The following is a 17,611-nucleotide window of genomic DNA, read 5'->3' on the forward strand; positions in this document are numbered from 1 at the left end:
CTTTTATAATTTGCAAGCCTATCAGTAGTGGCCAAATTTATCACACTCCCACATTTCATATCTAGACCGCAGTGTTAGAATGAATGATCACCGTATGATACCCACACGATAATGCGTCAAATGACATAACCATAACTATTCAAATTAACATTGCCTTCAGGATATCTTTAAAAAAAGTTTCATTACTTCTTAAATTCTCTCAGATCAGTGGAGTTTCACGGCATTCAGGCTACATGGTATTAGATTCTTCTGTGGAGGAAACTAAGTATCAAGGAGGTAAATATCTCAATGGTTTATCAAGGTAAGTATCTGATGTGCTACCCGTAGTAGCCAACAAACTAATGGGAAACAGTTACGTACACCAGCCCCTATCGGCTGGTACTGTTGATCATATTTCGTGGATGCACTGGGGTCGTGCCGTTTGTAACTTGCATCATTCGAAGGATGTGCACAACCTTATCAACTTAATTCATTAGTAAAATAAAAAAAAACCAATTTGATAAGGGTGCATTAAAATATAATTGTATATCTATACATATATGTATATATTTAATGACACAATTAATATTTCAAGCTTTGATTGCAGTTTTCAAATGATTAGATGCATTGCATTATCATTAAAAAGGACAAAAAAAAAATGTGGGAGTAGTCTTATGGTATCACATACAAACTAGAGACTCCCTGTACATCAAATTCTCACGTAATTTATGATTTTCTTTCCCACGCCAGTATAGTATTGGCGTTGATTCCCTGAATTGACTTTCTGTGTTGATTCAAATCATCTCAAGTTTCGTTTTCCTCTTCCATGGTGGTTACATCTTTTACTCTGTCCTGGGCTAACGAGCCGTTGGAGACCTCCCCATCTGGCACGGGACGCAGGTGACTCTCCAAGTCATGTTTTTCTCCATTTACTGCACTGAATGATAAACGTTCGCTTTGGTGGGGCTGCCTCATTTTGCTCAGTTTCAAGCCGTTCGAGTCGAGCAGCGGATTGGCGTGAGGGTGGCCATTCGACGATGTCGATAGCCGGTGTAAAGGAGACGAATGCTTGGGGCACACGCCATGTTTGTTTTCAAAGCACCCCAGAGTCAGTGCGTTGAGGAGTCTATGGGCGATGACGCGAAAGGCGTAGCGAAAGTCCCGGTTTCTGAAATTATAGATTAGGGGATTCATCAGACTGTTAGCATACCCTAACCAAGTGATTGCGTTTTCAGCATGAGTGGAGAGGTAACACTTCTCACAGAAGTTCATAATTAGATACATGAGGAAAAAAGGCAGCCACGAGAGAATGAAACAACCCATGATCAAACCTAGAGTGCGGACGGCCTTGTATTCTCTCGTTATCGAGCGTGATCGTCTCCTGGTTGATCCTGGAGGGGCCGGCTCGTCGCCATCGTTTGGCCGCTTCAAAGGCGACGACGCACGCAGAGACTGCGAGGGCGAATACCGTTCCAAGTGCTCTGTCCTGTTCGATTCTTCCTTGATGCGGATGGCTTGGGAGCGCGCTATGGCATAGATATGACAGTACGTAAATATCATGATAGCAAGAGGCACATAAAATGACGTCATACTTGACACTACCGCATAGTATCGATTGACGGAAAAGTTTACCCCGCAGATATCGTCGATGGTATCGCTCGGGCCCTTCTTAGCGTAAAGTCCACTGTATATTGGGACAAACGATATGACTCCAGAGCACCCCCACACAAAGGCTACCATGTAACCTGTCCTCCTCCACGACATGTCACTCTTGTAGGTTAGAGGGCGGGTGATGGCCCAGTACTTATCTAACGATATCATACACAGAGTCAGGATCGAGGCTGTGCAGCACAGCACATCCATGGACATCCAGAATTTGCACATGTACTTGCCAAGGCGCCAGTGGCCGTCCTGTAGGAGACGCATCGTCGAGAACGTCATTACGAACACGGAGACGGTGATGTCGGCGATTGCCAGGTTCAGCAGGAGCGCGTTGGCGGGCGTCCGCAGTCGACGGAACTTGGCGACGGCCACGACTACGAAAGTATTTCCCACGAACACGACGAGCAGCATGATCCCACAAACTATTCCGACAAAGATTTTACCAGACAGTGGCATCACATGTTCGCTCGAGTGCTCCGCTGTATAATTCGCGGCAGCCGTCGTTATGGTTGCAGTGGTGAAATTCATGGTGTTGTTGATGTTCAGTCGATCGCGGGAAGTGAAACGAACGAGTTTTCCGATGAAGACGCGCTTTCCAGTTCATCATATCTACAACGCCATGCAAGAGTAACATATCAGAGACGCAAACCAGATCCAAACGCCTCTTCCCCTCTGTAATGAGACTTGTCTTCAAGCGGGTCAGCCTTTATATCTCCCACAGTACCTGCAGCGGATACAAACAAACAAAACGGAAGAAAGTAGTGCGCTTTAGAACGATAAAACTTGAGGGTCACTCGAGCGATTAGATTTTTATTATGTTTGGTGTAAGATTGAGATATTACCATTAAGTGGTCAGTCAGACGCGGTCATTGTCTTCCCAGAAATCAAATCCCAGTGTTGCAGGTTATCTTTCACTCGTTATAATATCATGTTACTCAAAGTGTTATTTAGTTATCAATTACAAGTAGCACATGTTCGATCACATTGTGTTCACCAGGAATGAATAACAAACGTTTTCAATTGAAAACGAATCCAATGTTCACAAGAACACTTCTGACAAATGTCTGACAACACCAAGTGCCAACATACACAAGTTATTTTGGGTGTCACGGCCATATGAATACTTTCACAACGACAAAAAAAAAAAAAAAAAAATGCCGCGACAAAAATGTTCTCGTACGTATACATTTAATGTTTCCTAAAACATGTAATATCCATCGACGTGTGTTTTTCATAGGCCAAAGCGTTTTCAGTGTGCAAGAATGATGCAATAAACGTTAGTAACTATTAAACCAAATTTTGAATTCTTTGTGGTACTGTATATGTATCTCTAATTTCTACTTCTCTTGCTCTTATTTCAGCTTTAACATCACATGCCGGCAGCGAAAGTCCTAGAGTTTTCAGTCGTGATCGATTACTGCGTGTCGGCACAAGACAAAAATCATGTTCATGGTTGGTCAGTTGAAAAAGAAACAGTAAAAAAAAGAGACTTTTATCGCTACCTTCATTCTCCCTACCCCCCCCCCCCCCTCGTTTCTTTCTTCTCACTCAATCTCACGCACTTGCACTTTGCGAAACATTTTTTTTTTTATCTTCTCCAAAGGACATTTATTCTAAGTCGTATCGAGAATATGGGACACTTGATAGAATGTCCTCCAAATAAAGAAAAAATAATGGTCCTGAGCGGAAGTGGTCAAAACGCCGGAATTTTCTTCCAGAACAGAAAAGTGGTCCTACTAGCGGAAGTGATCGAACGCCAGAAACTTCCGCGAACAGCGCCTCTGACCTAAACAAACAAGAAGTAAGACTTAAAGGGACTATGCAATGCAACATGCATGTTGACTTGCATTAACTCATAATGCCTTGATCATCATTTATGTGGCCAAAATAATATCTAGATTTGTGTTTTCTTCAGATTACTTGGATACGCCAACATATAACAATTAATCTATCAAACCAAGATTCTGTCGGTGATGTCATCTGTTACTGATGACATCCCCGACATCAGAAAAGACATTGCAATGCACCTCCCTCTATAGACCGAGCATAATTTGTATGTTTCCCAGCAATGTCTCCAGTAAGCCATATTAGTAACATGGAAATGTGCAAGTTTATATGCTCAGTGTATGGAAGGGTGCATTTCATTTTTTTTAAATTCATATTAGTACTGTAGCAATGATTGACGAGCGTACCAATCATTCACTGTCTGCAATGCTGCTAATGCATGTTGAGTGTATCAAAGGAATGCTACCGCGGCTGCGTTCTAATTGAAGGGTTCTCGGGATAATGTTGCGGTAATGTCAGGGTAATGTGGCGGTATAGGTCAGAATTTGGCAAAAGTTACCGCGACGACGTCCGAGCAACATTGTGCGTTAAATAGGCAGGTTAAAACGAAGATGAAGAAGAAGAAGAAGAAGAAGAAGAAGAAGAAGAAGAAGAAGAAGAAGAAGAAGAAGAAGAAGAAGAAAAAGAAGAAGAAGAAGAAGAAGAAGAAGAAGAAGAAGAAGAAGAAGAAGAAGAAGAAAGATTACCTGGACGCTACCGGACGTTGTCGCAGTAACTTTAGTTTGACATGCTCTGTTCAAACGGGACTACAGTTATCTCATAATTCCGTCAACATGGTCGATGTGGATCTGATTTTTCCTTAATTTAAGCTGAAACATGCGTCGGTATAGCTTTTTCACATCATTTGGCAGTTCATTTAGGAGTGTGTTGCAGCACGTCTGGAGCTCGCCATCTCAGGAACAAGAGCAATGGACGGAAATCGTCTTCTTGCATAGTATGATGGCCTGCCCTAGAGAAGCTCGTAAGTGGTTATTTTTCATTTCCTGCATTTCAATTTAGCAATGAGAAATGAGATGTTAGCATGCATGTTCAGTATATTTTCCTACGAGGGGAACGGATTAGGGGCCAAATTGTATATATCGTCTCAGGAAAAAAATGCATTCGGGCAATTATTTGTTTTTACGGACTATCCGAACGACCTGGATGTATGGGGATATGGGAAGATGCCTGACAACATGATCATTAACCTGTATGCTTCCTGTTTTTGCACAGTATTTACAGCCAGTAGCAGAAAGGGAGTTATTAGACTCGCCGCATTTACTGACAAAACACTCCTTGACATTTAAAGTGGATTTGCTGGATTTTGGAAGTCGGTTCAAATGATTCATCTAGTATACGTGTACAAAGTAGAGTGGACATTGGGATAAATTATAGGTAACCTGCAAAATCTTCGAAGAATAGCAGAAATCGTGTGCTGATGGTCGACTCACAATGTTATTCGCATTTTGATATATTGCCGTACATATTTGTTCGTTACTTATTGTTTTCTTTGTATAATGCGGGTCGTCCAACGCATGGAACACACATCTTCAACACGCATTTTTTTTTCTTCCCAAGATCAAACTAATATTTGAACTTTATTCTGTTTCATTTAAAAAACATATAATTTGTACAATGACAAACTGAGGACAGTAAACGAGTACATGAACATGCATACGTAACATAATAACAACTATAAATGAAACATGGAAGCTACAAAAGACCGGAGTCTTGTCAGGGTAGTTCCCAATATCCTTTACATTGTGATGGCATTTTCATTTCGTTGTAGTCCGTAAGAGCAATGAAGACGTAACTTATCTTCTTGATACCATGGTTGATTGCAGCGACTAAATTGATGTAGTAAACGACATTCCATCAATATGATGTGTGTATAAGAGTGTGCATTGTAGATACCGCTGGGATAGGGGAGTGTATTGATATCTACTGAGTATAGGTTTTCAGTCATTTTTGGTGTTTTTTTTTTTTTCAGACGCAGTAGTTCCATTCAAAGTCCTTCATGATTAGTTATAACGAATGATGACATGCTCTCTATGTACACGCCCGTATCTATGGATATCATGCCTCCTCGCATCGAGGAAATCAGGAAAGGCCCTCAAACAACAACAAAAGCTGTCCGATATTTTGAGCCTCGTCATTCTGAGTTGATCAATCGGATATGAGCTCCTTACTGCATTCATCGATGATTAAAACTCCCGAGGGGTATTTACAGATTAAGTTATGCTGCGCATGATACGGTAGTGAAAGCATCTGGGGGAAACGTCTGTTTTGATAACCCAGTTTTTCACTTCAAGAAAATATCCAGGGGCTTTGTCAAACTGACAACATTTTGCCAAAGTCAGGCGTACGATGCCTGTACTGATTGTTGATCTTTGCAGATTTGTTATAGCGCCTTCACGACTTTGCGTATAAAGGAGTGCGTTATGTGAGTTGGTATGTGTATTATAAGTGATGTGCAGGGGCAGCGGAATATATCCGGGAGAGTCCGGGTGTCTGTAAGTTTTATTTAAAGACATCAAAATATTGTATTTTTCTCATCTCTCTTGGGACATCTAACAGTGTTTATGAGTTTGTCTATGTGTGTGTTTGTTTGTGTGTGTGTGTGTGTGTATAGGGGGGGGGGGTTAGACACTGGAAGGACTGCAGCCCATCCCCCCCCCACACACACACACACACTTCCATAGCCTTTGTGCGCCTGCGCATCCTGATTATTACATGACGGTAGTTTGGTGACGCTTTGAAGCAGATTATCTCGAAGGACAATTTCAGATAAGCTGGCATCCCATGATTAAAACTGAGTACCCGTAGATTGAAAGTTGGTCAAAATATGACCTACAAATGAAAGTCGCGGTCATCATTACTTCATGGACAGCATAGGTCAAGATAGTTAGTTGTTGCCTATCATTATTTCAAAGTGTGATGTCTCATCTGGTGCACTTTATACATCAAACAAAGTTATTATAGAAGAATCATGCAAGGTTATCAGCACATGCAATATTTTCAATCAAACTTCGAAGTCGTTATGGATTGGTACGATTAAATCATGGGTTTGATTTCCTTCCAATAATGGTATAACGTCTACGAAGTCGCAAGTCAATGTCAAATCTCTATTTCACTGTCATGATTCTGTTCATCTATAGAAATCGGATGTAATTCAGTCACTTGTTGAATTATGTGATATGCTTTGTCAAAATGCAGAATAAAAAAAAAATGTACCTTTTCACGCTGATAAGAAATTCGCAGTTGGTACAGAATGTCAGCGCTGCCTGTCCTGTGTGAATTGCACTCAAAGATTGCTTTATTCATGGAGGTGAGGTCATCTCACCTCCTTGCTTTACTTATCATCATGTTATTGAAAAGCCCCGCCGTGTCCAAGTGTATTCAATTATAGTAACCCTTTCGTTGCCAGTTACTTTAGACGGTGTGTGCAAAGCTATGGCGCTTTCTGTGTTAATCGCCACTCAAAGCACACAAAAGGTAAATGGTATAAAATCAAACAAACAGAGTAGAAGAATTTGAGTAACATCGGACTTGAAAAAAAGCATATAATGATGGCATGTAAGATTTTTTTTCTATCGTTTTCTAGAGACAATGGTATCGGCCGCAATCAATAGATAAATCAAAAGAATCAATAAATCAATAAATTGCGTACGAATATAAAGAGGAATGACGCTATCGCCTAACAACTCCTTCGTTGGTTTGTTCATAAGAAATATTATAAAATTGTTTCTCCGTCGATGATTTAGATCGTACTACTCTGCTATGATTACTGGTTGATGCGAAGTGTATGATTTGTGTGGGTGTTTTTGTGTGCGTGTGTGTGTGTGTGTGTGTGTGCGTGCGTGTGTTTTCATTTCTTTTCAACATGTTTGGCTTTAAGTGAATATTTGTAAGCGGGTACAGTACACGAAGTGAAGTGATGACTTTGTAAGGTCATTCATATACACGTACCAGATTTTAGTTACACTGCACAGTCTTGACAACATGACGAAAGTTGAAACTATTTATAAGTTCCTGATTTTTTGTCCGATTTTTATAAAACTGCTACAATTCTCTTTAGTATTTTAGTATGTACATCAATGTCACCGTCAAATAGCATTTGATCGAGGATTCATGTTAATAGAAGCCAGCTTTAGATCTGCGAACCGAACGCAATAATATGACGACGCAGCCTCCTAGGTTTAACAATGGAAACAGCTCTCTCGCGAATAAAATTATGAGAACATCATTTTTTTGCCTAATTAGAGTCGTCTTAGCGTTCGTGTTGCAGATCTAAAACTCGCCAATGAAAAGAAAAAATCGACACGCTATCAAAAGTTGTACACTCGACAAGTTTCCAGATATATACAAGACTGTATGTGATTGGGCTTTAATTCCCATTTGTCTATGAATTGGAGCGATTTAAGCGCAGAAACAACCAACTGAAGTCCGTTAACCTTTGGTCGAAAAGACGATGCCGACGATTCTGGACCCTTTGCCGCCAAGAACTCGATCTCGCTATAATGACGACGTGATAACAGACATAGCATAGAATGTAAGACAAGGCGTCATCAACAATATTGAAACATACTTCAACATACATGATTAAAATATTATGATTTCCCTTTAAAACCCATTTCATTGCATGCTTACCTGCTCTTCGTCTTTGTGCCTTAATAATACAAAAAGTGCCTACACGAACATCCTGATAGCAGTAGTAGAAGTGCCAATAATAAAAGGAGTAGTGTAGTCAAACTATCGGAGTGCCAGCAACAGTAGACAGAAGAGAATCAGTAATGTTGATACTGATAGCACAAGTGCCAAAACTAGAATAGGAAACGTACCTCGCAGCAGTTGTACTAGTGGTGGAACTAGAAGTTGTTTCAAATGAGGAGGAAGAGGAGGTCTGAGGAGGAGGAGGAGGAGAAGAAGAAGAAGAAGGAGAAGAAGAGAAGAAAAAGAAGATGAAAAAGAAAACTGAAGGTCTTAGGAGGAGGATTATTGCCAACCTGCCTCATGCTAATGGTAGTGGAACCAAGTCTCAATCAATCTAAATGCAGATACATACGCAATATATTCAGCACATAGATGCCTGGGCTCTACGTCAAATATGATGGCGTCATTCACACAAACTTTGATCGATGTTGCGGCAGAAAGCCCCCCCCCCCAAAAAAAAAAAAAAAAAAAAAAAGTTCCGCGCACCAATCGAAGCTAATTCTGTTACCATGGCGACTTCATACCTGCAGGGGTAAACACACGTCCTATAGTGAGTTGTGAAATTGGCGGCATTGAATCCTCAGGACAAAATGCCCCTGTGAAGGGGTGACGCAAGCCTTTGCACTCCAAAGACGAGAGTATACATACCAACAGGAAGGGAAGAACGTGAACTTGATTTATTCTTAGTCCTTTGTAGTTGCGGACTGAATGTGGCCAAAAGAGGTATTTTCAGATAAATTTTGCTCTCTCTGAATAGGAGGGATTGTTGTGAACGCGTAGTTCGAAGCAGGATTAAGTTCTGCTATTCACTGTCCTCACAAAGACAAAATCACAAAACGTGTGGGGCAGAGGTATATAGGGAGAAGAGGATCGGTAGAACACTTTGATGTATCCGAATGGCTCAAAATGCACAAATAGCTCGGTTATCCAACACCTAGAGCTTGAACTATTCCATTCGGAGAAAACATAAAAATCAGATACATTCCATACAATACCCTCTACACAGCGTACCCACTAAAATTCACAACAGAGCATTATAGAAACATGGATGTTTTGAAGGAAGGACACTGTGTGCATTCATTATTGACACGATTGATCTGCCTGATCTTGCTCTGGCTTTACTTCACTAATGCAAACGCATTACTTTTCAAAATTCAAATCATGCATTTCCAAGCCCGGCTCCGACATGCTAGGTAAAATCTGCCTGCTGACTCTTTAAGACCTGTGAAGTGAGCTTAATATGCAGGGTTTTTATGATTTCATAAGTCTTGATGCACTCTGACCAATTTGGTCTTATTAAGAGTGCGCTGAAGGTGCATATTTGCGAGAAAACTAGTCCTATGTTGAAGTCAGAAAAATGCTTTCTACTCTGCCGAACAACATGTCATCTTCAATCACGACAGCATCGGGAAAAGAGACAGAGGAGGAGCATATATGACAAGTAATTATATACTCCTATTCGCCTTCTATAGTTATGAACCGGTTTTTTCTAGTCATCCATTGGTCTTCATTAGTCATCAACTAGTCTTCTATGATCATCTATTTGCTTACTTGTTTATTCATCCAAACCAGAGTTGATATCATTATAACAATTGTATTTATGTTTTGTTGAAACTTACGTGATTCAAAGTTCCTTTAAATATTATGTACTCATGTAAGCGTTATATATATTACTTTGTATTACTTTATATGGAAATAAAAAAAAAACATTTTGAAAGAAATTGAATTGAATTGAATTGAATTTGTTTTCTATAGTCAGTAACTTATATACTTCTGTAATCATCCATCCATCTTCTGTAGTCATCAACTCGTCTGCTGCGGTCGCCAGTTGGTCTTCTTTAAAGATCATTTAGTGTTCTATGAACATCAATCAGTCTTCTATAGTCATCACCTTATCTTCTATATAGTCATTAATCGATATGTTCATCTATTTGTCTTCTTTAACTTATCTATCTTTCTGTAGTAATCCATCCATCTTTTGTAGTCATTAACTCGTCTGCTATACGGTCATTAGTTGGCATGGTTGGTCTTCTATTGTAATCATTTAGTCTTCTATGATCACGATGATCATTGATCAGTCTTCTATAGTCATCATCTAATCTTTTATATAGTCATCAATTGGTCATCACCTCGTCTTCTATGCTCATCTATCGGTCATCTTTAATCATCCTATCTACAGTCTTCCATGGTCGTCGATCCGTGTTCTTAAATCCTCACCTAGTTTTCTATTGTCACTAATCCGTCCTCTGTAGTCATCAATCAAGTTATCTTTTATAGTCACTTCTTGGTCTTCTATAGTTATCTATTTGTCTTATACTTATGCTTTCAAGATCATCTCCTGGTCTCCACTAGTTATGCATTGTTATCATGGAGTCATCGAGTAATCTTCATTGATCATTGTTTGTATCTTATTGTTTCTACAGCAAGCTATGGACATTTCAGAGGTGCGAGCGAGTATCACTTCTTCACAAGTCTTGCTCGATGTTTTGTACTTGACATTACCCATGGCATTTGGAAAGTTCATATTCTTCACAGCTGATTAACACTGCGAAAATCAACTGTTGTAATAATAATAATAATATAATGTTCTTATATAGCGCAATTCAACACAAAATAGGTTCTCAAAGCGCTTTACATACATATATAATGAAAACAAAGTCACAACTGAAAAGTGGCAAACCACATTGTAGCACGATATTAGCATGAAATGCAAATTTTATTGGTCAATCAGTTATGCTAGACAGTTACATTAGTTGGTTACAATTCATTAATCCCCATGGCTCATTATTCTAAAGGTTCGTTGCTCCGAAAATGAAACAAGGTTCGTTATTCCGAACATTGCCGAAGGTTTGTTAATCCGGAAAGAAAGTCAGGTATTGCGCACCTTACTTTAATTTTTGGACTAACCATGTTAACGAACCTTATTTGGTCTTATGATTAACAAACCTTCGGATTGACAAATCTTATTTCATTTTCAGATTGATGAAACTTCTGACTAACGAACGTCATCCATATTAGTTATACAATGTAATGTAATAGGATAAACTTTGCATCGACGTATATGTAAATTCAAAAGTGGTTGCGATTACATGCGTTGACAAAGCAGAGACATGTACAGAGCAAAAATAAAGCCCTGATTCATTGCCCATTCTATTACTGAATGGAGACAATAATTAGGCTTACAAATAGTAGGACTTGGACATATTCCGCAATGCGGCAAGTCATCAAAGGGTGATACCCATCTTCAGTTTGTACTTTAGTACTTTAGTTACGATAGCATTGCACGTGCTCTGCAGTAATTCAACAATAACAACACAGAAAACATCGACAGTACCTTTTCCACTAGTTTATTATTTTCATACAAGAGTCTCGACTGTGCTTTCAGTGTTCTTTATTTATCTATTTTTTTTTTTTGGGGGGGGGCATACTTTCTCAAAGAGACTCCATGTATTTGAGAGCTTAAAAATGATGACGAATGATAGACATAAGTTTGTAGTGAACGAGTCGCAATATTTCCCTATTGTTCGTCACATTTCAATCTGGCGTAATCACGTGTATCAACACACCCGCTGCTTTTGTATTCTCTCTTTCTTTACCTTTACATACCAAGCTTCTCAAATCTCCATACATGTACCGCATTTGTCACCTGTCGACATCAAAAGGTTCCTCTTTCTCTTTCGCAATACTGCTTTTACCTGCCAATCAACAGTGAGTCCTTTGAGGATACCATCAGTGCTCGCAAATAACTGAAATGAGACAGGCAACCGTTCTGACTCCCCAAAAGTCGCCTAATATGCGTTTTCTTTGGTTGTGTGTGTTTTGTTGTTGTTTCGTTTTGCTTTGCTTTTTTTTCAAAGGGAGGGTTAAGGTGAGGCTGAGGCGGCTACTCGCCAAGGAGCCTTTACGGTAGTCGAATTTTGAAAATTCGCCATCTCGTCTTGACCAAGGCGAGATTGAGCAAGTCGCTTTTCTCCTTTCGTCTTGAACAAGATGCCTATTTAAAGGTGAGTTTAAACCAGGGGGTGAGACGTCTCACCTCCCTGGTTTGAACAAGTGAGCCCCCAACGATTTCTCGTCCTGAACAAGGCGCTTAGGTGCGTTTTGAGGATCCACCGTCTCGCCCTCTCGCCCTATAATCAAGGAGCCTAGGCGAGACATCTCGCCGCGAGTTTATGCATCTGTTAAAATGCTGTCTTCGGAGCAACGATATGTGGATGTTTGGTGGTTTCCGTGCGTTGTCATAGCAACCGGCAGTGGCATGAAGGGGGAAGTGGTCCTCGTTTTACAAGTGCTCCCATTCAGGACCCATGAGAATATCTCTGCAGGAGACAACTGATATCTGAATAATGAATCGCGGTTTGTTTTGTTTTTTTTTGTTGTTTTTTTTTTTGGGGGGGGGGGTTGGGGGGTGGGTTGAATCAAGTACCTATTGCTTTAGCAATGAGCAACTGAGATATTCTGAGATCCCCTTTATTTTCACAATGTATAAAGAGTTTTGCACGGCCTTTACCTCTGCTCACGTTTAGCAGCAGAGCGGCAAATTTTGACGCGAATTTCGAGCAGGGACTCAAGACGACATTCAGTGGATGCGGGCACATCTTCAGCAGAAGAAAAGGGACTAACGTCGTTATTACCGATTAGATTTTTCTCTTTCACCGCTGACATAACTGTCAGGTCGAGCACAGCAAACACGCTGGATGCATGATGATTGATTGCCCCGTCTCTCTTGCTTCGTGCGGTAAAAATGAATGAAATCTCGACCTGCGTGGCCGAGTGAAATCGACGTCTTCTCATTCTAATTAATTAGAACTAAAATCGTTCGCATGTATGGATCGCGAAACGTGATATTAGATATGGGATCGCTCAAGTTTCCATGAACTATGTGGGGCTTCTAGGAGGTTTGATCACGCAAGCGAATAACCCACTAAATTCCCACGTCAACCTAGCCAACATCTCCTCCCCCACTCAGTAATTCTTATTCCCTTCATCTCTTCTGACTTTGCTGCAAATTCTGAAAATAGATCGAGAGCCAGCTACATACAAGTCTGCACTAATACGAGCTAAGTCTCAATGACTACATCACAATCAATCTTACTTCAGTATTGAATATGGTTTCTGTTTGTTTGTTTGCGTTTGTTGTTGTTTTTTCTTCAAATAATAAGACACCCGTGGCCTAGCCGCTAATCTGAATGATAACAATATATTGTTATGACCTATAGGTCATAATAAAGCGGTAGACGAAGGTATGAAGATGATGATGCTTTTACGAATGACCACACAATTTAATTTTTAAAATTGTATACATGTTGGTAATTTTCAATTAAGTTTGTTGATATTCGTTCTTCATGTTGTAAATGCGTGAGAGTGATAGTTTTAGTCTTCTTTGATTCCGAAGGTTCGTTAATCCAAAAACGAAGAAAGGTTTGTAATTTCGTTAGTACGCACCTTTTTTTATCGGATTAACGAACCTTATATTATCATTACTATCGGACCTCCGGAATAACGAACCTTATTTCATTTTCGGTTCTGCGAACCTGCGGAATAACGAACATCGATCGCCCCAATAGGCAGGGCCTCCGCAAGAAAACCATGCAGAAGATGAAGATCTTGTTTTTTCCCTTACTTTAGAACTAGTTCATGATTTCATACTTTTATTTTCTTTTCTGTTTTTTCATAGGTTCTATGTTTGTGAATGACCCAAACTAAAACTCATTGTCTTGACAGTGTAAGGTTTCGATTGACCTTTATCGGTCATGTTGAGGGCATAGGCGCTGATTCTCCCAAGACACTCACTCAGTCGACTTGTACGACCTACTGTAGTTACTATCATACGAGCTATCAGCAGTTTATTGCATAAACCAACGTAAACGTTGAGAACATTTCTATTGTGTTGATATGATCCTGATCTACCTCTTAAACGATGTAAAACGAAATAACAGAAATTACAACGAACTATACCAAGGAGATCATTTTCTATTTTTTTTTCTCGACCAGTTCTGTCACACGTGTGTGTGTGTGAGTGCGTGCTAATGTTATATTGTTGCATCCTATTGAAGAAGTTTACTTTAAAATCATAAATTTGCTTGACTGGTGTTTAACTGGCACAGACGTGCACTCTATATATCCAGGTGTACTGTAGTAATTTATGTCAAATACTAATCGTCCGCTCATGTTTTGCTGTTTAATTGTCACTGAAAATGCTGAACAATACTTCACCCAAACCCATAAAGACTGAAACACACACATAGCACAATATCGCGAAAGATAATGAAACAGAAGTCTATGTGCAAAACTCTTGAATCTGTCTGAATGACAACGTTGTTTGTTAGTTCTCATCGGTGTCCTTATCTTATTTAGAAGAAAGAAAAGTAGACTTAGTGACGATATTACCCTGCACATGTTACTCAACCCAAAATTTGCAGTGTTCATGACGCTTTCGGAATTTTCCTGCAAGACTTCTGAGAAATCTGAGGATTGATCGTCAAAAGAAATTGATATCATGTGATAGAAAGCGAGAAGTTATAAAACACATTATTCAGTTTAATTTCATTTACTTGCACATAAAAAGCTGTGCATTGCATGAAGAAAAAAAAACTGTTAATATTCTGCACTGTTTTGCATCTATCAAGAAGGTCTTTAAGAATTGGGAGGAAATCCAAACGAATGACAAACGTCCAGGACTCATATTTCAAGGTATTGTGATGATATCATCAAGGGTTTTCGCAGAAAGTAAATTCAGTGAAAACTCAAAATGTTATCCATTTCTGACGATGTCAATGACCGGACAGTTGAACGCATGCACTAGAATGCTACCATAATAGTTTATTTGAACAGCAATATCAAGATTGTCAGTGATAAGAAATATGTCTGAAATAGTGTGATATGGAATTAATTTGATATCGATCACACAGTCACAACAATCCCCCATTTGTGTTTTGTCTGTATTGTGAGTTCGCGTGTACCCGGAGTGCGAGACTCTGTAAGAGGGTGATTGTAGGAGGCATTTATCGTCTTTGAGTTTCCTGTGTGAGCGGATGAGCGGGTATTAGCGTACAAACGTCAAAGATATAGACTTTATTCCAGCCGAGGTTTACAGAATTAACTCACAGCACATTAGATATCCTTGAATTCAGTTCTTATTGCAGCGAATATTAGTCACGTTGGCATATAAATGAAATAAAAATGATAAATAAAGGATGACTACTCATACTCTCACTCAAATCTCATTGCTTGTATTTGGATTGCAAAAACAAACATACAAACAAACAAACAAACAAGTAAACCCTAACTGCCGCTTTAATCAACTGTCTTTGCCACAAATTCACATCATAAAAGAAAAGGAAATGGAAGGAAGGCGGTATGTTACATGAACAAATCCCATAACAGCAAAGCTACATATCAATGTACGTTTTCACCTCCGCAAAGCGTGACTTGCATGAAGGGCAACGAATTTGAAACTGAGGTTTAAAATCGGCGTTTAAACGGGAAAATGATACAGACTTATCGGAAACGATCGTCCGTTGCCAAGGGATAAGGGGAAAGGGATATCGTAGGCCCCTTCAATGATAGAAAGTGTTTCTCATGGTTAGTCATCTTTCTCAAAATATCATCTCGTAAATCTCGAATCTTATACAAAACACATGATGTTGCTTCTACGTATTTGGTTGACAAAGTGGTATTTTTGCACTTTTAGAGTATCCCCAAAAGGTCTATAGCGGGTATTGCATATCCACTGTAGCCACCGGTGAAGACGTGAAAAAAAAAGCTCCGGTCACCAGTAAAGACGCTTACGTTCTGTAGGCAGTTCGAAAGGAGCCTGAATCTGCTCAACGAATTGCCCACCACCTAACTCCTATATAGCGCCACGGGGCTCAAGCTAGAAATGTTATAGAGCGGGGGGGGGGGGGGGGTGGGAAGAAACTCATGTATCCATGTAGCCAGTGCTTTTCCTGCAGTTGAACTTCGAAAGCTAGGTGTGATGGGTGTCAGAGTTACCTAAATCCCGAGGTTTTGGTCCACCTCTGGAGAGGTGGTTTTTTTAAGAACACATCCCCGGCGGCCTCGACCGCCTTCGTCTCTTTGTAAACGGAAACACCAAGGGTCACGTGACTATTGTCAAGCATACCCTCTTTATCTCTCACAGAGTCGCCAAGAGTCCGTCGAGTCTCTCTGGACACATGCAGATCGGAGTAATGGTTTTGATTCCTAGGAGCAAACAATATTTTTTGTTGTTGTTGTTGAGGTAACAAGAAACATTTGTGTTGGATACAATTATTTTCATTACAACTATTGATGTCGTTCCGCCAGGAAAAACCCAGGTAGCGATACAAAAACCGTATTTCTGAGCTTCAGAGGACACCACACACGAAAATCAAATATTTAGCTCTCATTCAAAGACATTCCGTCTTCACAACTCAATGTGAAGCCAACAGTTTTTTTTTTAACAGTTTTCCATACATTGAACAACAAGAAGATGCCAGTATTTTGGGGGTCGCTACTGTCAGTCGTGTGACCCAAAACACGTTATTACCTCTGTGTATTTGTCACATTAAATTCTTGTCCATAGGTACATGTGTGAAATTTCTGCACACATGACTCATTGGCATAGAAAGGGATAAAACATTTCGGCTAACTCATAGTGGTTTGAAGTCAATGAGGGGAAAAAAAGCATGCTCAATTGTATGGAAACACAAAACCGGGCGGTGATTTGGCTCAGAGCATTTAGTAGAGCATCTGCTTCTCAAATCCATATGGCCGGGGTTCGATTCCCTGAGCAATGTTGTGTGTAATCACACCGCCCCCTCGAGTAAGAGGCAAAGCACTCTCGGATTGGACACAGAATGGAAGTCCCGTGTGTGAGAGAGTCACAACTCATGCACGTTAAAGTTCCTCCATTTATTCATCGCCAAGAGCAGGGTACATAACCTGGTGAAGTAGCCCAACATCCAACTGGACTCCATGGAAGACCAGCTAGTGCAGCTGAATATGAGCTATAACCCGACATCTTCTCAGATGGAAAATGAAACAAGCAAAACAATAATGACATTATTGTAGTTAGGACGGAAGACGAAAATAATTTATTTCTTCATTGCAAAAAAAAAAGGTCTAAAAACGGTTTCTGGAGGAAAAACTCAGGTGACATTGGAAATCGAACTGACAACGGAAAGAACATTTTTTTTTTTGTGCACACATGACAACAGGACGCAGATAACTGGAACGCCGACGTGATGCTCGCCCGTGCGCAAACAATTCGGAGTCTTTACCCGCTTGCTTGAGCCGCCATAGAGCTCATGAGCAAACGGTCGATAAGTGGCTCGACGATGATGGGACTAAATACGGCCAGCCACAAAGAGTCCGCAAGCACTAGCGCTGTTTGACAGAAGACGCGGGTAACCCTTTTTATCCTTGGGCAAGGATTGATGAGCAAATAACG

At 40.2% G+C, this 17,611-nt stretch overlaps 1 protein-coding gene across 1 annotated transcript in view; it reads right to left on the reverse strand.

Moving 5' to 3' along the window:
* Positions 1-579: 579 nt before the first annotated feature.
* LOC140241881 (5-hydroxytryptamine receptor 1F-like) overlaps positions 580-17,611 on the reverse strand; it is a 32,243-nt gene continuing 15,211 nt past the window's right edge. Inside the window, exon 2 of the mRNA XM_072321635.1 lies at positions 580-2,365. Coding sequence (XP_072177736.1) covers positions 784-2,169 — 1,386 coding nt within the window. The 5' untranslated portion in view covers positions 2,170-2,365 and the 3' untranslated portion in view covers positions 580-783. The remainder of the gene's footprint in view (positions 2,366-17,611) is intronic.

This window comes from Diadema setosum, chromosome 18, assembly GCF_964275005.1.
Source record: "Diadema setosum chromosome 18, eeDiaSeto1, whole genome shotgun sequence".
NCBI classification, from domain to species: Eukaryota; Metazoa; Echinodermata; class Echinoidea; order Diadematoida; family Diadematidae; genus Diadema; species Diadema setosum.